The sequence below is a fragment of the Rana temporaria genome, chromosome 1, assembly GCF_905171775.1.
Source record: "Rana temporaria chromosome 1, aRanTem1.1, whole genome shotgun sequence".
Lineage (NCBI taxonomy): Eukaryota > Metazoa > Chordata > Amphibia > Anura > Ranidae > Rana > Rana temporaria.
Window position 1 is genome coordinate 466,394,249 of NC_053489.1, and position 24,522 is coordinate 466,418,770.

The 24,522-nt window shown below is 47.1% G+C and overlaps 2 protein-coding genes across 2 annotated transcripts in view; both read right to left on the reverse strand.

The window, feature by feature from the left end:
• The window catches only part of LOC120917134 (alcohol dehydrogenase class-3), a 28,591-nt gene extending 16,218 nt beyond the window's left edge, over positions 1-12,373 (reverse strand). Inside the window, exons 1-6 of the mRNA XM_040328208.1 lie at positions 12,267-12,373; positions 10,319-10,420; positions 7,418-7,559; positions 6,585-6,672; positions 3,370-3,589; positions 2,846-3,106 (exon numbers count right to left, since the gene is read on the reverse strand). Coding sequence (XP_040184142.1) covers positions 2,846-3,106; positions 3,370-3,589; positions 6,585-6,672; positions 7,418-7,559; positions 10,319-10,420; positions 12,267-12,284 — 831 coding nt within the window. The 5' untranslated portion in view covers positions 12,285-12,373. The remainder of the gene's footprint in view (positions 1-2,845; positions 3,107-3,369; positions 3,590-6,584; positions 6,673-7,417; positions 7,560-10,318; positions 10,421-12,266) is intronic.
• Positions 12,374-17,732: 5,359 nt separating this feature from the next.
• Positions 17,733-20,439, reverse strand: LOC120917140 (E3 SUMO-protein ligase ZBED1-like). The gene is made up of 2 exons (XM_040328221.1): positions 18,493-20,439; positions 17,733-18,288 (listed from the first exon to the last, which is right to left on the reverse strand). The coding sequence occupies exons 1-2, from the start codon at positions 19,966-19,968 to the stop codon at positions 17,893-17,895; spliced, it is 1,872 nt and encodes a 623-aa protein (XP_040184155.1). The 5' UTR covers positions 19,969-20,439; the 3' UTR covers positions 17,733-17,892.
• Between the last annotated feature and the right edge of the window lie 4,083 nt (positions 20,440-24,522).

Here is a 24,522-nt window from a genome sequence, read left to right on the forward strand (position 1 = left end):
CATGATCTACACATTGCCTTTTGCCATGAATCTCTTAGAGCAGGGATATGCAATTAGCGGACCTCCAGCTGTTGCAAAACTACAAGTCACATCATGACTCTGCCTGTCATGCCCACCAGCAGAAAGTGTCCCCAGTGAAGTAAGCAACCACCCCCTTAAGGCTACCAGGACCGAAAGATATAAACTCCTGTCCGAAAGCCACAGGCTCCCTCAGGGAGGAGGAATACATACACAAATACAATAAGCCCATAAGGTATAAAAAAAAAAAAAAAAAAAAAAAGTACCACTGTACCCCTCTTACCTGGGCCTGACCGGTGCTTGCGGCGCCTGTATCCGCCGTTGCTGTCCATCTCTCTTCCATTTTTGCAGAGACCGCAGCGGGGTGCAGGAGAAATGCTTGTTTAAATTTTCCCGCGTCATCGACGAGGGCCGGAAACGGAAGCGCCGGTCGAAAGACCCACCCCCTGGTCACTGTGTTCCAGGCGCTTGGAACCATGACCGTCACGCCCCCACAGGAAGCCGTGTCACCGTGCATGACGTCAACCGCCAGCCGGGACCCGGAAGCCAACATGCGGTATACACCGCTGACCAGCAACGACTCCCGCCCAACTACAAGAGTCAAAACCACGGCCTCCAGGTACCGTGACACTGACTGCCTCCTGTGGGTCCATAGCTCCACTGAGCAGGAGCGACTGGGGACTCCGGAGAACCCCCTCTTGAGATAGGGAGGGCTGCGATGGTCGCTGCACTCCAGGCAGCACAAAACAAAAGGTATGCCTGCCCCCTCCAACCCTGGAGAGAGCGTAGCTCCCTGGTTCCTCATGCTGCTTCCACCATGGCGGAGGAAGCACAATAACTGAGGCCATGGTGGAAGAAGGAGAGATTTAAAGGTCACATGTGCTTCCTGAAAAAGAGGCGGAGCGGTGCTCTCTCCAGGATTGTCCTGAAAGGCGATTTGGGAAAAATATTTTAATAAAAATGCCATAAAACTATCCCCTATTTTGTAGACACTATAACTTTTGCTCAAACCAATCAATAAACGCTTATTGCGAAGAATACGTTTCGGCCTAAACGGAGGAAAAAAAAAAAAAAAAGTTTATTTTTGGGGGATATTTATTTTTATCAAAATTGTCGCTCTATTTTTGTTTATAGCGCAACAAATAAAAACCGCAGAGTTAATTAAATACCACCAAAAGAAAGCTCTATTTGTGGAAAAAAAAAAAAAAAAAAGCCGCCAATTTTGTTTGTTAAAGCGACAGCATAGAATCGCAAAAAGTGGCCCGGTCATTGACCAGCAAAATGGTCCGGGGCTGAAGTGGTTAAGTGCCTAGCAGGCAAGTGGTTAAAAGAAAGTTGGAAAAAAAAGGCGGGGGTGGCGCATGCAGGCACAATCATGTACATGTATGTGATTTGCCTGCTTCGGGTTTGGGAGCGTGCTGTATGCCTATGCGTAGGAGTGCAGTCATGCTGCCACACAGGATCAGTGCCGGAATGTAAACAGCTTCACACGTGCATCACGGTGTGCATTATAAAGAAGAGTGCGAGCAGGCAGGTTCATTTTATTTCCAAAAAGACATTTCATGTCTCTTTTGCAATACAGAGCTTGCCTGCACATAGTTTCTGAACTGCAGACTTTAGTTATGCTTTTAATCACTTGAGTGTTGGAAGAAATTTTCTCCTTCATGACCAAACCATTTTTTGCTATTCAGCACGGCGCTAATTTAACTGACATACACAGGCCTGCAGTCTGTACACCAAATTAAATTTTTTATAATTTTTTTCCCAACAAAATAGAGCTCTCTTTAGGTGGCATTTGTTCACCACTGGGTTTTTATTTTTTGCAATTATACACACACACACACACACACACACTAAAAAAAAAAAAAGATGTATTCTGCTACATGTCTTTGGTAAAAAAAAAAAAAAAAATCCCAATACATGTATATTAGTGTATGTGAAATTTATAGCATCTACAAACTATGGTATATGCATTTGAAAAATTGATCAATCTTGATGTACCGACTCATTTCCTGAGGCCCTAAAATGCCATGACAGTACAAACTCCTCCCAAATTATCCCTTTCTGAAAATAGTCAGGCATTTAGTAAGGAGGGATGGTGAGTGTCAATTTTATTTATTTTTATTTTTTCAACTGAGGAAATGTAATACTTTTGACCTAAAATATGATGAAATTTGATTTTATTGGATATGGTTTTATATGACAGAAAGTAGAATATCTTTTCAACATTTTTGGTCTTTATTATTTTATAATCGCAAAAAATAAAACAGTAGTGATCAAATACCACCAAAATAATTTGTGGAGAATAAAATAAAAATCATTTGGATACAGTATTGCAAGACCACGCAATTGCCAGTTAAGGTTGCACAGCGCTGAATAGCAAAAAAATTGCCTGGTCATAAAAAGGCAAAACCTTTCAGAGCTCAAGTGGTTAAAATTTCAGAAACTATGTGCAGACAAGCTCTTTATGGCAGAAGAGACATGCAATGTCATTTCTGAAATTAAATTAAATGAACCCACCTGCCTGCACGCAGTCTTTATAATGCACACTGTGCTGTACATGTGAAGCAGTTGACATTCCGGCACAGATCCTGTGTGGCAGGATGACTGCGCTCCTGCGCATGTGCAACAGTGACATCAACCTGCACTGGCCAATGAAGACATCCTCATCCCAGCACCTGAAAAGATGCTGGCAACAGCAAAGGGCGTTGGACCACCGAAAGAGAGGTAAGCATTGTAGAATTTAGTTCCTCTTAATCTGTGTAGAATGATTTTAATTCTGTTCTAAATCTACTGAACAATACTTATGTAAGTGAAATATAATTACCATAACTCCCACATTTCCAATGCATTCAAAGGAATAGTCCACTCCTCCTTCAGTTAGTTCCACCAGAACCTCCTGGATGGGCTTACTGTAATCTGTAGGGCTGATGCTCTCGGTGGCTCCAAACTCAGCGGCCTTGGCAAACTTCTCTTTGTTGAGGTCGATCCCAATAATGCGCTTGGCACCAGCTACTTTGCATCCCATGATCACTGCAAGACCAACAGCTCCCAGGCCAAACACCGCACATGTAGAACCTGGCTCCACCTGATATAGGTATAAAATAAAGTGTTTTTCCAGAGCAGTGCAAAAACATGACAAACACCATTGACACCTCATACAAGGATTATTAATATTTGGCATAAACCTAGTCCTCTGCTAAATGCAGACTTAATAAAATGGTACACCTAAAAACATTTAAGAGTTTCTCCCACCCCTTCAATGCAAAAACTCAGTTAGGTCACTGATCATTTTACACACCAACATAAATGACAGACTCAAAAAAAAAAAAAAAGCATAAATCTGCTTACCTTGGCAGTGTTCAGAGCTGCTCCGTATCCAGTTGAAACACCGCAGCCCAGCAGACAGACCTTGTCCAAAGGAGCAGAGTCCTCTATCTTAGCAACAGAGATTTCAGCAACCACCGTGTATTCAGAAAAGGTGCTGGTGCCCATGAAGTGGAAAATCTGCTTCCCCTTGCAGGTAAATCGGCTGGTGCCATCAGGCATTAGTCCCTGACCTTGGGTAACCCTGTCACAGAAATAGCAACAAGTTCTACTTTGGACTCACAAGCCTGAAGATATACACACACTACACCAGATACATAACAAATTAGAGAACTAGAACTACGCTTTAATGGAAAAAAAATTAAATAAAAAATTGGCAAACAAAAACATAACATGATATACAGCTGCGACACAAGTCATATTGTAATATTATAAATTACCTTTCCTATTTGCAGCCCTGTCATTTTCTGTAAGATGCAACGTAGCTATCTGGAGGTGTTCTGTACACAGATGGTATACAGAACACCCCCTGAAAATGTCATTTTCTGCCTGGACACAGAAAAACAGCTGTTTCTTCAGAGAGAAAAAAATAAAAATAAAAAAAAAAAAAAAAAAAGTAGGAATCTGAAGCAAAGTTTGTTAAAATCCTTGTAATTAATGTATATAGATCAACCAGAGGAATGTTTTTTCTTAAAGCGGTGGTTCACCCTGCTGAACAACATTTCAGCATAAAATTCGGCATCGTAGCGCGAGCTACAGTATGCCGGTCTTACATTTTTTAACCCCGTACTCACTGTTTAATCGTACATAGACGATTCCGTCTGCCGCTGGGAATGGGCGTTCCTAGCAAGAGGGAGGGTGATTGACGGCCGACTCTGGCACGTCACGCTCCCCGAAGACAGCCGGAGTAGGTCTCGGCTCTTCACGGCGCCTGCGCACAGGCGCCGTGAAGAGCCAAGCCTATTTCGGCTATTTCCGGAGAAGCGTGACGCGCCAGAGCCGGCCGTCAATCACTTTCCGTCTGGATTGGAACGCCCATTCCCCGTGGGCAGACGGAATCGTCTAGGTCGGATTAAACAGTGAGTACGGGGATAAAAAATGTAAGACCGGCATACTGTAGCTCGCGCTACGATGCCGAATTTTATGATAGAATAAAAAAAAAAATATGTTTTTATTCTAGGGTGAACCCCCGCTTTAAAAGTGAAGTCACTGCCGAGGACTGGGTAAAGTAATTTTCTCAGATGAATGCCCTTTGATTGACATCTGGAAAAAACATCATCCAGGGAAGAAAAGTGAGCACTACTATCAGTCTTGTGTCATGCCAACAGTAAAGCATCCTGAGACTATTCATGTGCTGGGTTGCTTCTCAGCCAAGGCAGTGGGTTCACTCACTTTTATCCAAGAACACAGCCATGAATAAAGAATTGTACAAAAGCATCCTCCGAGAGCAACTTCCCCCGAGAGCAACCAAGAACAGTTTGGAGGAATGCCTTTTCCAGCATGATGAGCACCTTGCCATAAAGGCAAAAGTGATAGCCAAGCGGCTTGGGGAACAAAATATTGAAATTTTGGGTCCATGGCCAGGAAACTCCCCAGACCTTAAATCCCATTAAGAACTTTGGACGTCATATGACGGCATGCGGTTTTAAAGTGGTTAAAGAGCACCTGTCATTTCAGATCCATCATGGCAGCGCCTGTTAGTAGGCATCCACTCACCTGCTGCCGCCGCCATGTCCCTCACCTTGTTGTGTCACTGCCGCATCACCTGCAATCTCATTGAAGGTAATGGGACTGCTGGCAAGTCAACAGCGGGTCAGAGAAGGAGCAACAGAGATAACAGTTCTGTAAAAATTATGATTTAAATTAAGCCTTTTTAGCTAGCGATTTAAATCAAATCCACCCTGTTCACCAACGTTCACTTTAGCGAGTGAACAGTCTCTAGATCTTTAGTAATTAAACCACAACATATACTGTAAGGGCCAGTTCACACAAGATGCAGTTCTGTGCACTTTTTTTCTGCACCAAGAATGCATGTACAGTGTTTTCCAATGGCTCTAGTTCACACCATGCAGTCAGTTTCCAGTGCAGAAACTGACTGCATGGTGTGAACTAGAGCCATTGGAATATTATTATTATTATAATACATGATTTATATAGCAGCAACAGGTTACGCAGGACTTTACAATGTATAGGGGGGACAGCACAATTACAATACAGAAGGTACAGGAGGGCCCTGCTCGTAGAGCTTACATTGTAAAGGGAGGAGGGGTACAAAAGGTAATAGCTGCAGAGAATGTTTTGATGGGGGGGTGGCTCAGGGACAGTTAGGTGGGTGTGGAATAGGCTTCCCTGAATAAATGAGTTTTCAGGGATCTCCTAAAAAGGTGGACAGGATAGGGGCTGATCGGACACACTGAGGCAGGGAGTTTCAGAGGATGGGAGAGGCTCTGAAAAAGTCCTGAAGGCAAAAAAAAACGGGAGGTGGTAACAAGGGAGCTAGAGAGCAGGAGGTCCTAGGAGGAGTGGAGGGGACAATTTGGGCGATATCTGCAGATGAGGTTGGTGAGAATGGCCTTGTATGTTGTGGTTAGCATTTTGAATTTTACATGGTGGGGTAGGGGAAGCCATTGAAGGGATTGGCAGAGGAGCAGCAGTCATGGATCGGTTAGTGAGGTGTATTAGTCTAGCAGCAGAATTCATAAAAGACTGAAGGGGGACTAGCCTGCGTAAGGGTAGGCCATTAAGGAGAGCATTGCAGTAGTCAAGGCAGGAATTAATCAAGGAGTGAATAAGTAGCTTTGTGGTGTCATTAGTCAGGAAGGGTTGAATTCTGTAGATGTTGCGGAGGTTAAGGCAGCAGGATTTAGCCAGTGATTGGATATGGGGGCTGGAGGAGAGGTCAGAGTCAAGGATCACACCCAGCACCCTAGCATGGGTCAAGGAACCAATGGTTGCGTTGTTGATATTAATGACTACATAGAAAACATTGTGAATGCATTTTGTGCAGAAAATGTGCACCTGGAACTGCGTCTGGTGTGAACTAGCACTAAATAAAAGCAGTGCACAGGTGAATTGGGTTGGAAAGCTTTATGCTAGAGCGCCCACAAGAACTCATGACTGCCCAATACCAGAGATACAAGTTTTGGGTGCAATAAAAACCTTTACCATGAATGAATTCTAAAGATAACAATTCAAACAATTTTAAGACATTATACGATTTAAAAACAATTATACAATACCTGATTTTTTGACACAGGTTTGTCTTGGGATTCAAGCAAAATTTGCATTCCCCACATTGAGGAATATACAGAGGAAGAACAGTGTCTCCTGAAAAACACATTCATGAACATTAAACCAACTGATAAATTGTTCACCTTTACAGATTTTTTTTTTTTTTTAAGTCAGTTTCAGTGTCTGGCATGCTAGACACTTCATTTCATAAAAAATAAATTTTAATGAAGAAATACAGTCAAGACGTAAAATTTGATTGCAAATGGTGAACCTTAAAACAGAACCCCGGGATTGGCAAAAAAATCCCCCATTAGTACACCCCCCCCCCCCATACAAAACACTAAACAGTTTTTACATTTGTAAAAAACCTTACTATGAAGAGAAAAGTCTAATTACATTTTCAGAAGTCCTCTCTGCAATTCAAAGAAAAAAAAAATGCTGCATGAATTCTGCCAAGGAGCTGTTACACCATTGATTACATCATATCCTCTACACTCTCTCTCTAGTCTACACCATAATCAAACTACACTTACCATCATGCTTCAGGAAGTGCAGTGAATGTGGGAGGCTACACTAGGCCTGTACATGTTAAATGTGAACAAACCCACATCAACCATAAATCACAGCCCTCATTCTACAGCCAGCCAGACATACATACTACTCAGTAACACAGCAGGATAGCTGGCAGAGAGCAGGGAGGACACCTCCTCCATGGGTGGTACCTCTCTGGTGTGTGTTGGCAGCCAATTTAAAATCGGACTGTATGTAATTTTATAATATAAAACACTGGCCAATCAAAATGGGAAAAAAAAAAAAAAAAAAAAGCACGCATAGAACACACCTGGTTTAACCCTCGTAACACCTTCTCCAACACTCTCTACAACACCAGCTCCTTCATGTCCAAGTATTACAGGAAAGCATCCTTCTGGGTCAGCACCACTTAAAGTATAGGCATCAGTATGGCATACAGCCGTGGACACGATCTGAAAAGACAGATACAATTGTTATTATGACTATTTCGTTGGAAAGGTTCTTCAGTACGCCATGATTTTATAAACATTCACTGCTCTGCATCCAAGATTGTGAAATGTTTTAGTTCTGGACAGTCATTTTATTTAACAAAACCCCTGCATTAGACTGCAGGCAAGGAGGCCTAGTGTCAAAAATATCAAGGTGCAACAGCCTGTTTTTTTTTTTTAAGTAAAACCAACAACAGACTGGTCGAAATTTATTTTGATCCATCTATGGGCAGACTGGTTGTAATAAAGTTGGTCCATCGATTGTACTTCAGTACCATCAGCAAGTCAGGCATTTTTCATACGATCATTGCCGGCAGCGATCAATGTATTCTTTCTGCAGGGAAACCTCCCGCTGTCAGAATACAATAGGGTGGCAAGAGGTGTTCCCTCCCCATCAACACGGACAGGAAATAAAGCGGATCAGCATCCTCATAGTCCACTGACACTTCTTCCAGCTTTCTAACAGAAAGCCTGTACAGAGGTACAGGCAGAAATCTGGGGGATGTGTCTGCATGTGCCTGGCATTGCACCCAATGCTGTATCCAGGCCTAGGCCAACAATGCCCAGGCCTGGGGCAGCACGAAAACAGTTCCCTCCAGCTGTTACGCAAATTAATCTAGCGCCCCCATAAAGCGGCCGCACTGCTTCTGGTATGGGGGTGGCCGGCAACTGTAGGGGGGGGGGGCACTGCTTCTAATTTTGACTGTTCTATCATCCTGGACCACAAACCTTCCTCGCTGTGCTAAATGTTTCTGCTGCACCATTGGCCTGGTTATATCTTCTTAGTCCTTCTCTATAAAATGATCAGAAATGTGTGCTTAAAGTAGAACTATAGGCAACACTTTTCATTTTGGATAGAGTAAGGAAGGGTTATAACCTGTCAGTTTATTTTTTACCATCCCTGTCCCATTGCAGAGATTTCCCTTCACTTCCTGCCCCATAGCCAAACAGGAAGTGATAGGAAATCTATGCAAATTCAGGGTATCCATTGTCCCTCCCAGGCCGCCAGAACTAGTGTCCCCACTCAAAAATGTCAGGGTGGGTCTTAAACAGCAAGGGGTGCATCATATTTAAATTAGGGGGGGGAATAAATGCCTATTTTTACTGCAAATAAATAAGTGCATTTCTTTTCCCATTGTAGGCAAATTTAGTCATTAAATTGATTAATAATTGTTGGATTTTGTTTGTAATCTTGGAAGACCTACAAACCTGTACTGCTGGTGAAGCCTGAGGACAGGTTTTAAAAATTAATGCTATTGGCCTCATACAAAGGGGAACGTTTTTACACATTCCCAACACTCAGTATAATATATGCAGCCCTCAAAATTTCCACTCGCCTACTAGCATTTGGCGAGTGGATTTAAGCTGGGGGCGAGTAATGACAGGGCTGCATGACCAATCTCCCTCCAATCTGTGCCTACACTTAGAGTCCCGAAGAGGAAAGGTGCATGCTCGGGAAAAGTAGTCTGGTGAGCCGCGCACAGGCAGAGCAGTACACAGGTGCTCTCCTTACAATTCTCATTAAGCCATGGGACCTAACAGTATGACCTCTCTGAGCCTGCCCCCTCCCCCGGGCCCCGACCAATGTAGCTGGAGAGCAGAAAGTAATGAGTGAGGTGGAGGATTGCAAAAATTACCACTCCGGTGCAGCGCTCACTGAAAGTTGCCCTGACATGAGAGCGGCAGCCTTCCAGTTTGTGCAGTTTTCTTCTCCTTGTGCTCTATGTAAGTGTCCAACAGTTTAGCCTGAGCACTGTGAACAGACTGGTCTCAATGTGTGCTGTCAGTGTGCGCTGTGCTATGGTGTCAATGGCTGTGCAGTTGTGTGGATCGCAGCGCTGGATTGTACTCCCTCCCGCTGTGCTGCAGCTCCTCTCCTCTCTGCCAGCCTGAATAAAAGGGGGAAGTGGGGACATGCAAGCGCGGAGCCGCACACACAGGCTCCTGATGAGATAAATGGGAGAGAGAGGATGGATGAGAGTTGCAGAGGAGACAGCAAGAGAATGGGGAAGAGACCCAGTTCTAGTGCCCTGTCCCTCTGGTCTGCCCCCAGTGCCCTGTCCCTCTGGTCTGCCCCCAGTGCCCTGTCCCTCTGGTCTGCCCCCAGTGCCCTGTCCCTCTGGTCTGCCCCCAGTGCCCTGTCCCATTTTGTGAAAGTTGTTGTTGGTAATATTTAATTTTGTAACTTGATTCTGCATAAAACATTGTCATTCCATGAGATAATCTACAAGGGCGTGTTTACGGGTGCAATTAGGCGCAGGGCAGTGTATGAATTAGGTGGGGCAACTGGTGGCAAGTAACTCTTCAGGCCTGGCTAGTAGCTCAGGACTTGAAATTTTGAGCCCTGATATATGTATGGAGACACATTACTCGATTCCTGGAGAGGCAAACTGAACGAGCTAAGGCTTCAAGCAACCGATTACTACAGTGCTGTCATCACTGGCTTGCACTATTCACCATGACAAGCCAATCCACTGAAGAAACTGAAGTAAAGGTTGGTGCTGGGTGACTGCAGGTATCGGCATGTAAAGTACTGGATTAAACTAAATGCAGTGCATTACCTTCAGCACAGTGAACCTGTTTTTTTTTTCTCTCTTCACTTCTGAAATCATAAAGCTGGCAATAAAATATTTTTACTATTATAGCAACTATAAAATCAAAAAGAGGAGAGGTGAATGGTGGCCTTACACCATGTCCTGGAAACGGTACTCCGGAACACTTACCCTTATTCGGACTTCATGAGCGTTGGGTGGAGCCACATCAACCTCTTCGATAGTCAGGGGTTTACCGGCTTCCCAGGCTACAGCAGCCTTGCACTTGATGACCTCAAATGGAAAAGCAAAATTTCACATTTTAAATGTGTGCAATAAAATGTCACCGTTTCTTATCTCAAAAGTAGGAGCTTTTTATTCAAACAAACATTCAAGTAAAATGTATGGCGAGAGTTGTCAAAGTGTTTGTACCACAGACTACCAGACCGATATATAAACCTCCCAGCACTGTATGAGACATGCAATATCTTTTTCTATGTTTCAGCTGACCTCTATACTCTGCATGCCGTGTTCCACCCTGCTTCATGTTACCGACTCTCGGGCGCTACACTCCTTACACACTGTGCTGCACGTTACCGACTCCCTGGCTCTACACTCCTTGCGCACTGTGCTGCACGTTACCGACTCTTGGTCGCTACACTCCTTACACACTGTGCTGCACATTACCGACTCTCGGGCTCTACACTCCTTACACACTGTGCTGCACGTTACCGACTGTCGGGCGCTACACTCCTTACACTGTGCTGCACATTACCGACTCTCGGGCTCTACACTCCTTACACTGTGCTGCACATTACCGACTCTCGGGCTCTACACTCCTTACACTGTGCTGCACGTTACCGACTCTCGGGCTCTACACTCCTTACACACTGTGCTGCACGTTACCGACTCCCTGGCTCTACACTCCTTACACACTGTGCTGCACGTTACCGACTGTCGGGCGCTACACTGTGCTGCACATTACCGACTCTCAGGCTCTACACTCCTTACACTGTGCTGCACATTACCGACTCTCGGGCTCTACACTCCTTACACTGTGCTGCACGTTACCGACTCTCGGGCTCTACACACCTTACACACTGTGCTGCACGTTACCGACTCTCGGGCGCTACACTCCTTACACTGTGCTGCACGTTACCGACTCTCGGGCTCTACACACCTTACACACTGTGCTGCACGTTACCGACTCTCGGGCTCTACACTCCTTGCGCACTGTGCTGCACGTTACCGACTCTCGGGCTCTACACTCCTTGCGCACTGTGCTGCACGTTACCGACTCTCGGTCTCTACACTCCTTACACACTGTGCTTCACGTTACCGACTCTCGGTCTCTACACTCCTTACACACTGTGCTGCACGTTACCGACTCTCGGTCTCTACACTCCTTACACACTGTGCTTCACGTTACCGACTCTCGGGCTCTACACTCCTTACACACTGTGCTGCACGTTACCGACTCTCGGGCTCTACACTCCTTACACACTGTGCTGCACGTTACCGACTCTCGGGCTCTACACTCCTTACACACTGTGCTGCACGTTACCGACTCTTGGGCTCTACACTCCTTACACACTGTGCTGCACGTTACACACTCTGGGGTTCTACACTCCTGTATGTTACACAGTCCAGGCCACTAAGCCCAGTATGCACCATGCTCCTAAGCACGCCATTCTCTGGACCTTACTACTCTGGAAGCCCTGCAGACAAGCTCATTCATTGTCATTAGAGAGAAGTGTAGGACATACTGCTGACACAAGTAGCTGGCTAGTAATGCCACCTCCTGTATACAGTATAATAGAGGTGTACAGTAATAGGTGTTCTGCACCTACAGCTCCCCATAGAGAGGTGCACACAGCACTGCATATTTCCAGTGTCACTGCTCAGGACTATATCATATCAAACAACAGTCACTTTATCATGCTCAGTGTTGCCATAAGACTCATTGCATCTGTAATAACACACAGCGCCCATTATCGTCCCTTCTACAAGCATTACTTAGGGCCAACAAGTTCAAGTGCGCTGCACAGACAAACCCGTCCTGCTCTCCCACAGATAATCAGCACCGTGCCCACAGCTCTATGTCTGTACACACCGCTCTGTTCTACCGCTGCCAGCTCACCTGTCCGGTGGTGCTCATGTCTCACGTTGTACTCCGACACTGTGCCTGGACTCTGTCAGAACTTCCCCTCCCACTCTTATCCCGCTATATAAGACGCTATCCAGTAGCAGTCTCCGTGTGATGGCGCCCCCTGCCGCACGGAAGGACCCGAGCAGCAGCTCTATCACGGTTTACTTTGCCACTGAAAGTGCTGATCGGTGTGAAGATGCATGGCGCTTCCTAGAATAACATCCCTTATGTTGGGCTATCTGAGAACATTACTGACATGCAGGGCCATCTTTAGCATTGGCCCAGATTCAGGTACGGGCGCGCACTGATACGGCGGCGCAGCCTATCGTTTTTACGCTACGCCTCCGTAAATTACTTGAGCTACGCTTCATTCACAAAGCATTTGCTCCGTAATTTGCGGCGGCGTATCGTAAAAAGGGGCCGGCGTAAGCACGCGTAATTTAAATGATCCCGTAGGGGGCGTGGATCATTTAAATTAGGCGCGTTCCCTTTCCGAACGTACTGCGCATGCTCCGTCGGGAAAATTTCCCGACGTGCATTGCGGTAAATGACGTTGCAAGGACGTCATTTGCTTCAACGTGAACGTAAATGGCGTCCAGCGCCATTCACGATCCACTTACGCAAACGACGTAAATTTCGAAAAACGCGACGCGGGAACGACGTCCATACTTACCATTGGCTGCGCCTCCTAATAGCAGGAGCAGCCTAACGACGAAAGCGACGAACGCAAACGACGTAAAACACGACCGCCGGGCATACTACGGGAACGCCACCTAGCGGCCAGCGTCAGAATGCACCCTAAGATACGACGGCATAAGAGCCTTACGCCAGTCGTATCTTAGGCTACAGTCGGCGTATCAAGCTTTCTGAATACAGAAAGTTGATACGCCGGCGCTACTTAGCAATTATGCTGCGTATCTATGGATACGCAGGCGTAATTGCTTGCTGAATCTACCCCATTGATTGGACCCTGGGCAAATTTTTTTTTGCTCTCCATTCCAAAAACTGGTCCAGGCTCGCTAATTGGTTGCTGCACATTCTTACTGCTCACTGATTTGGTTACTAGAGGTTACTGCACATTAATACTGCTCACCCATTGGTTGCTAGAAGTTACTGAACATTATTACCTCTCACTGATTTGTTGCTGAAAGTTTCAGCCTTTTATTTATTTATTTCCTTTTAGCATCCATTTATCTAAAACACATGCCAGCCGAGAAACAATAAGGGCCAGATTCTCAGAGGACTTACGACGGCGTAGCGCCATGTAAGTCCGAATCCGAGCCATCGTATCTATGCTCCTGATTCTTAGAATCAGTTACGCATAGAGTTCTATTCGATCCGACTGGCGTAAGTCTCTTACGCCGTCGGAGCCTACCTGCATTTTTACGCTGGCCGCTAAGGGCATGTACGCTGATTTACGCGTCAAAATATGTAAATTAGCTAGATACGCGAATTCACGAACGTAGGCGTGACCGATGCAGTAAAGATACAGCGTTTACGTTAGGCTTTTCCCGGCGTAAGGTTGCCCCTGCTATATGAGGCATAACTGCGGCGTACCAATGTTAAGTATGGCCGTTGTTTTCCGCGTCGAAATTTGAATTTTTTTTACGTCGTTTGCGTAAGTCGTCCGGGAATGGGGCTGGACGTCATTTACGTACACGTTGAAACCAATACGTTCTTGCGGCGTACTTTGACGCAAAGCACCCTGGGATATTCCACGGACGGCGCATGCGCCGTAAGTGCAAAACGTCAATCACGTCGGGTCACAGAACATTACCATAAAACACGCCCCCCTGTTCCACATTTGAATTAGGCGGCCTTACGCCGGCCGATTTAGGTTACGCCGCCGCAACTTATGGAGCAAGTGCTTTGAGAATACAGCACTTGCCCGTAGAAGTTGCGGAGGCGTAACGTAAATCGGATACGTTACGCCCGCACAAAATTACGCCGCTGTACGAGAATCTGGCCCTAAGTCCATACTTACGCATCAAAAACACATCAACAGACACACAATATATATATTATTAATTACAGAAATTCAGGGCCGACTTTAATATGGTTTGGACCCTGGGCAAACATTTTTTTGGGCACATACATAGAATTATCTAATAAAAACTTTAATAATGTATTGTAAATGTAGTGCCCCTCTACTTTCAGTACGGGCGTTACACTAAAATTAGTGGGGAATGGGAGGCTTAATCACTCCCATTCACGAATTATGGAGATTTAGGCTGCTGCCAATTCCAGAATCGTCCTGTAGGTCAGTCTGCGCGCCAGGGGTGCGTTGACACCCCTGGGCGGCAGTTGGCGCTAGAGGGGTTCTGGGGGATCCACCTCCTTCCAGCAGCCAATCAGGGGGGTTTTTCCCTCGTTGGGCATGCTGGGAGGGGGGGATATATCTGTGGCGGCCGCTTTTGGCGGGTTGTTCTTGCGGGGCCCGAGTTCCAGGTGCAGTACCCACCTTCAGGGTTACGCGCATCCATGGGTCCCGCCACCGCGTCCTGCCATGCCGAGGTCATGCACCATGCACCTTAATTAGAGAGGGACCCCAGCGGCTTGCTGGGTCCCAAACTGTTGCTGAGAGGATCCCAAGCTGGGAGCTGTGCGGTGGGAATTGGCTCGGGAGAACCTATAACCAGAGGTTGTCCAGAAGGCCTGGACTAACCGCCGGAGATCCAGTCGCCGCACTGTATGACAGGTATGCTTAAGCTATCAGTGGGTGACATTGATTGAACTAACTGGGAGGATCTACTTAAACTGACTTTTCTAAATCCTAAATTGTCCAGCCTGTGGCAGAGGCCCTGAGGCAGGCCTGTGGCAGAGGCCTGTATCCTCCCAGTGATTTTTGCAAGTGGTGTTCCGGTTGCCAGGCCTGAGATAACTGCCTGTCCGGGGGCACTTTACCCACCCTGATTGGGTGGCAACGAATTGATCTGCATCATTGCTGAGAGCAGGCTTGTTCTCTCCTAACATCTAAAGGCCTGATACTAAAGTTCCTCTACCCTCATCAGCCTTTTTTTCCTGTCGTGTGCCTTGTTGATGTTGGCCAGTTTGGGCCTTGGAATAAAGCTTTGAAACTGAATTTGTGTCTGGACACTTGCTCTTTATTCACACTCACAGAAGTCACCCCTAGACCAAGTCAAGAAGGTAACCTAGAAAGCCGATCCTGAATCAAACAGCGGCTCCTGCAGGGGGAGGCGCTACATAAACATAAAGAACTGGTCCACAGATCTCTACTAGTACATACTCGCCAACTGTACATCAAACACATCCGCTTTGCCCATCAAACGCAGCCAATATGCCCATCAAACACAGTTACCCTGTCCATTAAACGCCTCCACTGTGACCATCAAATGCCACCACTGTGCCCATCAAATGCTCCCAGTGTGCACTTACCGTGTCTCGGTATGGCAGCGGTGTCCTCCTCGCTCCTCGATGTCTTCACCCGTCCTCTCGTCCCTGATAGGCGTCCAATCACAGCGCCTGTCGTTTCAGCCTGTTGGTTCAGTGTTAGGAAAGCGAATATTCACTTGCTTTCCTAACACACAGCTGAGTGAACTGCGAGCGCCCAGCATGGCGCTCGCTGTTCACCTTTTTTGACGCCTATTAGAGCCTATGGCTCTAATCAGGTGCTTCAAAAAAATACCATGCCGCTGTAATTCAGGCTCCCGGCGCCCGAAAAGGGGCCAGGCGCCTGAATAGGGGGTGGCAGTGGTGACCATAGATATGTAGCGCCCCCTTACTTTCAGTATGGGCACTACGCTAAAGTTAGTGGGGAATGGGAGAGTTATTTTACTCCCATTCACAATTTGCTACATTTGGGCTGCTGTCATTCCTGAACTGTCCTGTAGGTCAGTCTGCGCTCCAGGGGTGTCTATACCACCCCTAGGAGACAGGTGGCGCTAGAGGGGTTCTGGCAGAGCCACTTTTGCCCAACAGACAATTAGAGGAGTTTTCCCTCACAGAGCATACTGGGGGAGAGTATATCTGTGGCAGACGCCATTTTTCTTTTTTCTTCGCGGGTTCCAGGTGCGGCACCCACCTTTAGGGTGTGCGCTTCCAACGGACCCCGGCGATGGCCTACCAGGCCGGGGTCACACGCTACGCAGAGCTCCATGTTGCTGAAAGGGGCCCCAGTGACTTGCTGGGTCCCCAGCTCTGCTGGATGCCGTTCGATGGGGGGTCGGCTTGAGGAGAACCCGGAGGCAGGTTGTCCAATAGGGCTTGAACGAACCATCCGGGATCTGGTGACCGGGACATTGACAGGTACACTTCAACTGTCACCCGGTGACCCTTACCCAGGGCCGGATTAACAAGGGGGCTGATGGAGCTGCAGCTCCAGGCCCCTTTCTCAAGATAGGCCCATTTTCCCCAAAAAAAAGAAAAAAAGATCGACTTTGGAGGGTTGTAGCTCGACGACCAGAGGTCACAGAAACCCCACATTTGGGGGGTAGGCATGGAAAGACCTACCCCACAACTGGTCAAAATATGGGACGGCTATCATTTATGGTTCCGGAGATACGGGCCTGCTTGCACAGCCTGTCAGAAGCTACATTCAGAGCGGCCAATATAAATACAAGCTGACACACTACAGCAAACTGATAGGATCACAGTGCTTATAATAATTATTTGTATATTACTCATGGTAATTAACCCCTTACCACCCAGGCCAATTCTGACACTTCTCTACTACACGTAAAAATCATCATTTGTTTTTTGCTAGAAAATTACTCTATGGTGGTCTTTGCACTTTTTATGTTGCACGGTGTAGAGCTGCACGATTCTGGCTAAAATGAGAATTGCAATTTTTTTTCTTAGAAGATAGATCACGATTCTCTCACGATTCTTGCGGCGTAACATCATCTTTCACATTAAAACAAAAAAACAAACAAAAAAAAAATGGGCTAACTTCACTGTTTTGTTTTTATGGTTTTTATTATTCATTGAAATGGGCAAATGCAGTGTGACATAAAATATTGCAGCAATAGCCATTGTATTCCCTAGAGTCTCTGCTAGGGGTGTAACGGATCAAAAAACTCACGGATCGGATCGATCCTCGGATCGGGAGTCACGGATCGGATCATTTTCGGATCAGTAAAAAAAAAAAAAAAACACAAGACAAACAAAAGTTTTGTCTTTTTGTTTATTAACACTCTTAAATTACTTTGAAATTATATAAAATCAAGTTACGGTGCACAAGGCATAATATCTTCTGTTTAACATAATGAAAAACAACTTTAAGTGCAACATAAAGGCATGTCTTCTTCCTTGAGACATGGGCCAATGGGCAAAGAGCCAAAAATAACTTAAAGTGCAACATAAAGGCATGTCTTCTTCCTTGAGACATGGGCCAATGGGCAAAGAGCCAAAAATAACTTAAAGTGCAACATAAAGGCATGTCTTCTTCCTTGAGACATGGGCCAATGGGCAAAGAGACAAAAATAACTTAAAGTGCAACATAAAGGCATGTCTTCTTCCTTGAGACATGGGCCGATGGGCAAAGAGCCAAAAACAACTAAAAGTGCAACATATCTTCTTTCTTGAAACATGGATAGTGAAAGCCTAATATGTCCACATCAAAGAAGAATAAAAGAAAGAAAGCAAAGCATTCCTGAGCTTATAATTTCAAATTCTTTTTCAAAAAGACAAGGATGTCTACATGCTCTGGGGAGAGTGTGGACCTCTGTGCAGTAACTATGTCCCCTGCTGTTGAGAACACCCTCTCAGAAGGAACTGAAGAGCCTGGCACAGCGAGATAGCATCTTGCCATCTTGGCAACATGAGGGTATTTACACTCATTGCTTTTCCACCATGTCATCGGATCACCATCCACTGTAATGCCGCTTGCTGCCAGCAGATAGGATTCCACCTCCTCTTTGATGATGTCAGCAGAAGTCTTGTTGTCTTTGCTGGCAAAGGTCTCTCCAAAAAGCTCTGCCATCGCCGACTTCTTTTGTGGAGGAGATGATGAGTCCAAGTTTGCTCCTGTTGGCTCTGCAGCTTGAGCTTGACCCTGCACAAAAAAATTGTTGATTAATTAAACCTATTATTTATTTTCATGTTTCATAGACATGAAAAATGTGGAAATATTATTGCCACATTTTTCATGTCTATGAAACATGAAAACAACAACATTTAATAAAAGCCATTATTAAAAAAAAAAAAAAAATGTATTTAGATTAAAATTTATCATTTTTAAAGAATATTCTTTATTTACCTCATCACAGTCTTTAGTGCCCAGACTGCTCACAATCTCGGTGGTGAGGTCACTGTATGTCCTCTGGCGTAGGGCAGGGTCCATGTGAGACAGGGACTTGAACCTTGGATCCAGGGCAGTAGATCTGTGAAGGTAGTCCTGTAGAGTAGGGGGTGAAGTGTATCTGGGCTGCAGGTCCTCTCTAATGGCAGTCTTGACATCTTGTGTGATGGTGCTGTCTTCCACACCTGGAGCCATGGATTGTAGAATGCTTGTTTTTAGGGGCATGATCATCGATACAGATGGTGAACTTTCAGTGCTCAGAAGAGATGTTACCATCTTGAGGGGTTGAAGCACCTGGAGGACCTCCTCTGCCACTCTCACATCATCATCAGACAGGGTAATGATGTCCTTGACAATTTTCTTTAGGGTCTTGTCAGTCAGTGCAGAGTATATAGCTGCCTGCTGCTCCAGATAACGCTCCAGCATATCATAAGTGGAGTTCCACCTGGTTGGCACATCATTTATGAGCTTGTGTTTAGGCAGCTTTAGCATTTCTTGCTTTGTTTTAAGCACATGGGCAGCTGTTGTGCTTCGGTGGAAATAGGAAACCACCTTCCTGATCCTCCCAAGGAGGCGGTCCATCCTACTGACAGAGATTCCCTTTTGAGATGCCAAATTTACGACATGTGCAAAACACCCTATCTGTGGGCCCAGTCCTGCCTCAATCACGGCATTAACTTGGTTTTTGGCATTGTCAGTTGTGACTGGGATATTGGTACTGGGCCTCTTTAGCTTCCATTCGTCCACCGCTTCTGTCAGCACCTGCGCAAGATGAGCGCTTGTGTGACTCTCGTAGAGGGGGCGTGTCTGCAGCACCGGACTTCTCATCTCCCAGTCTGCCGTGATGAAGTGAGCGGTTATTGTTATATAGCTCTCTGTTCCCCTGGACGTCCACCCGTCTGTCGTGAGCGCAACAGACGATGCTTGGGATAGTTCATCCACGACTTTTTTCTTCTCCTGTTCATAAAGTTCTGGCACAACCTTTTCGCTGAAGTGGATGCGCGACGGGATGTTGTAACGTGGCTCAAGCACGTTAAGCATGTGCTTAAAGCCCTCGTTCTGCACAATGGAATATGGCCTCATATCTGCACCCATAAACACGCCGATCGCTTTTGTAATGGCTTTAGCCCGGTCCGATTGTGGAATAAGGGGCTGTTTAAATGCTGCGGTGATGAGTGGTTGCTGAACAGCTTTTTTCACTCCTGTGACTGTCAGTGGAACACCGGGGTGATGACGCTTCAAATGCGTGGCCATACTTGACGTGTTTCCACTATCGTATGGCTTTCTTGTGCCACAGTGCCTACACGCCGTCATGGTTTTATCTACCATCCTCTTTCCCTCATGATCATATTTCACAGGGAAGCCAAAATGATCCCATACAGGAGATTTAAACGACGCGGGGCGTTCAAGCTCCTCCGTTCCTCCGCTCGCCATGACCACACTATGTGTGTGTGTGGACTGATTCCTTCCTTGCCAAAGTAGAGGCAGGATGTGGAGGTGCTTCGGTAGCCTGGAGGAGCAGAACACTGGGCACAGTGGGCAGTCAGTCGCTCGACTCGCCAGTCAGGGAAGCTCACCTGGAAAAAAGGAAAGAAACTGCGCTAAGACCTAGAAGCAATCTTGTGCAGCCGGCGGCTGTCCACAAAAATTACCTAAAACTCAGTGGAAGCAGCAATCCTTCTGCAAAACCCCAATACAGTGAATAAAATATAGAAAAAAAATAGGATTGCGCTAAACGTAATATTACAATAGTGAACGACCGACGTAAACGCATGAATTGACAAGAACACCATAAATACAAAAAATTAGAAAAAAAAAAATATGGATAACCTAAAAGTCAATTTGAATAAACGTACAAAACGCCGCAGTTATTTGAATTTGCATGAACCTGTGAAAATTCCACCATCATATAGTCCCCACTCCCCACTGTAATAGCCACATTCTCCCCCACCACTAATGTAATATCCACAATCTCCCCCGCCACTACTGTAATATAGATGTCGTCTCCCCACTGTAATATCCAGACATCTCCCCACTGCTGTAATATCCACGTCATCTCCCCCACTGTAATAATATCCACCATTGCCCCACCTCACTGTAACATCATCCACCATTGCCGCCACCTCACTGTAACATCCACCATGGATCCACCATGGCGGTGGCGACAATGGTGGATGATGTTACAGTGAGGTGGCGGCAATGGTGGATGATGTCAGGGGTGGATGATGTTACAGTGAGGCGGTGGCGGCAATGGTGGATGATGTCAGGGGTGGATGATGTTACAGTGAGGCGGTGGCGGCAATGGTGGATGATGTCAGGGGTGGATGATGTTACAGTGAGGCGGTGGCGGCAATGGTGGATGATGTCAGGGGTGGATGATGTTACAGTGAGGCGGTGGCGGCAATGGTGGATGACGTTACAGTGAAGTGGCGGCAATGGTGGATGATGTTACAACATCCACCATTGCCCCCACCTCACTGTAACATCATCCACCATTGCCGCCACCTCACTGTAACATCCACCATGGATCCACCATGGCGGTGGCGACAATGGTGGATGATGTTACAGTGAGGTGGCGGCAATGGTGGATGATGTCAGGGGTGGATGATGTTACAGTGAGGCGGTGGCGGCAATGGTGGATGATGTCAGGGGTGGATGATGTTACAGTGAGGCGGTGGCGGCAATGGTGGATGATGTCAGGGGTGGATGATGTTACAGTGAGGCGGTGGCGGCAATGGTGGATGATGTCAGGGGTGGATGATGTTACAGTGAGGCGGTGGCGGCAATGGTGGATGACGTTACAGTGAAGTGGCGGCAATGATGGATGATGTTACAACATCCACCATTGCCCCCACCTCACTGTAACATCCACCATTGCCCCCACCTCACTGTAACATCCAGTCAGACTCATCCACTAATTTTTCCCACTAATAATGATAGCCAACATTGCCCCCACACTAGTAGTAACACTGTAATAAAAATAATAGCCATTTTTCCCACTAGTAATAATAATAATATAGCCAACATTTCCCCCAGTACACACTGAAATTAATAGCCATTTTCCCACTAGTAAATAATAATAGCCAACATTGCCCCCAGTACACACTGAAAATTATAGCCATTTTCCCACTAGTAATAATAATAATAGCCAACATTTCCCCCAGTACACACTGAAATTAATAGCCATTTTCCCACTAGTAAATAATAATAGCATAATAGCCAACATTGCCCCCAGTACACTACACACTGAAAATTATAGCCATGTTTTATGAGAATCAACTCAGAATCAATCAACTGTACTTACTACTACTGTACTCTGGTCTCTCACTGTACCTCTCACTGTACTTGCAGACTGCGCGCTCTGGAAGAATACACGTGCAGACTGCAGAGGGAGGGGTGATGACATCAGCGCGCACCGCCGCCGGAGCTAGGCCGAAGCCGCGGCCTTTCCTAAGGACACGGCGGCGGTGCGCTCCGCGGATCGGATGCTGTGCCGATCCGTACAGGTCGGCCCGTTCGGATCGCGGATCGGACATGATCCGTTACACCCCTAGTCTCTGCTAAAATATATATAATGTTTGGCGGTTCCAAGTAATTTTCTAGCAAATAATATTGCTTTTTAATTTAAGAAACAAGTGTTGGACTTTAAGTGGTTACATTTAGTTACAATGTTAGTTACAATGTTTCATTTTGTTTACAAACTTCGCAGACTGCCCAGATTTTTTCTTTACACACAGAAGTGTATCCCTTTGATCTAAGAAGGAAGCGTTAGTTACAATGGGCCAAATCCACAGAAGAGATACTCCGGCGTAAGCCGTCGTATCTCTGGTTCTAACTTTGGAACTGATCCTCAGAAGCAGTTTTCCTAAGTTAGGCAGAAGATCCGACATCTGTAAGGGACTTACACTGCCGGATCTTAGGATGCAGTACCGCATCCGCCACTGGGGGCATTTCGAGTCGAAATGCCTCTGCTAGTATGCAAATTAGCACTTAGGGCGATCCTCAAAGCTTTTGTGCCTAGTTTTTTCACCGTAAGTGTTAGTTTGCCTGGTGTAAAACTAGGGCTGCTTTTACAAAGTGTAAAGTTAGTCACACCTTGTAAAGGCCCATTCAAGCGACGGCATTTGGTATGCATTCCCGAGGGAGAACTCCACGGCAATTTGTAAATTCCAAACCGGCATGGGTTCCCCCCCAGGAGCATACCAGGCCCGTAGGTCTGTTATGGGTTGTAAGGAGACCCCCCCTCCGCCGAAAAATTGACGTAGGGGGTCCCCCTATTATCCATACCAGACCCGTATCCAAAGCACGCTACCCGGCCGGTCAGGAATGGGAGTGGGGACGAGCGAGCGTCCCCCCCTCCTGAGCCGTGCCAGGCCGCATGCCCTCAACATGGGGGGGTTGGGTGCTCTGGGGCAGGGGGGCGCACTGCGGGCCCCCCCACCCCAGAGCACCCTGTCCCCATGTTGATGAGGACAGGACCTCTTCCCGACAACCCTTGCCATTGGTTGTCGGGGTATGCGGGCGGAGGCTTATCGGAATCTGGGAGTCCCCTTTAATAAGGGGGCCCCCAGATACCGGCCCCCCACCCTAAGTGAATGGATATGGGGTACATCGTACCCCTATCCATTCACCTGTAGGCAAAAAGTAAAAGTTAATAAACACACAACACAAGGCTTTTTAAAATATTTTATTATTCTGCTCCGGATGCCCCCCCTGTCTTCGTTATTAGCTCAATTACCAGGGGGGGCTTCTTCTTCCGCTCTCCGGGGGTCTTCCACTCTCCGGGGGTCTTCTCCGCTCTCCGGGGGGGGTTTCTTCTTCCGCTCTCCGGGGGGGGGGCTTCTCCGCTCTCCGGTGGGCTTCTTCCATCTTCTCCCCTCTTCCGCTCTTGACTCGGCGAACCCCGGTTCTTCTGCAGCTCTCCGGTGCCGCCTTCTTCAGCGCTGGCTGCCTGCTATGTTTGTGTGTTAGCTCAATTAGTAACAGGCAGCCGGCGCGGTCTTCTGTGACGTCATCTTCTCTTCTGTTCTTCTCCCCTCTTCCGATGTTGCCTCGTCGCCTGTTGTCACTGTAATGATGGAAGCGCGCCTTGCATCACATTTATATAGGCATCACCGTCCCATCATGCTCCGGTAGGTACCCACGTGGTGGGTGCACGTGGGTAGGCACCCACCACGTGGGTACCTGCCGGAGCATGATGGGACGGTGATGCCTATATAAATGGGATGCAAGGCGCGCTTCCATCATTACAGCGACAACAGGCGACGAGGCAACATCGGAAGAAAGGAAGAGAAGACCCTGACGCCACAGAAGACCGCGCCGGCTGCCTGTTTGAAATCGAGCTAACACACAAACATAGCAGGCAGCCAGCGCTGAAGAAGAAGGCACCGGAGAGCTGCAGAAGAACCGGGGTTCGCCGAGTCAAGAGCGGAAGAGGGGAGAAGATGGAAGAAGCCCACCGGAGAGCGGAGAAGCCCCCCCCCGGAGAGCGGAAGAAGAAACCCCCCCCGGAGAGCGGAGAAGCCCCCCCGGAGAGCGGAGAAGACCCCCGGAGAGCGGAAGAAGAAGCCCCCCCTGGTAATTGAGCTAATAACGAAGACAGGGGGGGCATCCGGAGCAGAATAATAAAATATTTTAAAAAGCCTTGTGTTGTGTGTTTATTAACTTTTACTTTTTGCCTACAGGTGAATGGATAGGGGTACGATGTACCCCATATCCATTCACTTAGGGTGGGGGGCCGGTATCTGGGGGCCTCCTTATTAAAGGGGACTCCCAGATTCCGATAAGCCTCCGCCCGCATACCCCGACAACCAATGGCAAGGGTTGTCGGGAAGAGGTCCTGTCCTCATCAACATGGGGACAGGGTGCTCTGGGGTGGGGGGGCCCGCAGTGCGCCCCCCTGCCCCAGAGCACCCAACCCCCCCATGTTGAGGGCATGCGGCCTGGCACGGCTCAGGGGGGGGGGGGACGCTCGCTCGTCCCCACTCC

Excerpts from the sequence above, each read along its gene's own strand:
- LOC120917140 (XM_040328221.1), bottom strand. The coding sequence starts at position 19,968 with ATGGCGAGCGGAGGAACGGAGGAGCTTGAACGCCCCGCGTCGTTTAAA. Across the intron at positions 18,289-18,492 it reads GCACTAAAGACTGTGATGAG|GGTCAAGCTCAAGCTGCAGA; the intron begins GTAAATAAAGAA and ends TTTTTTGTGCAG.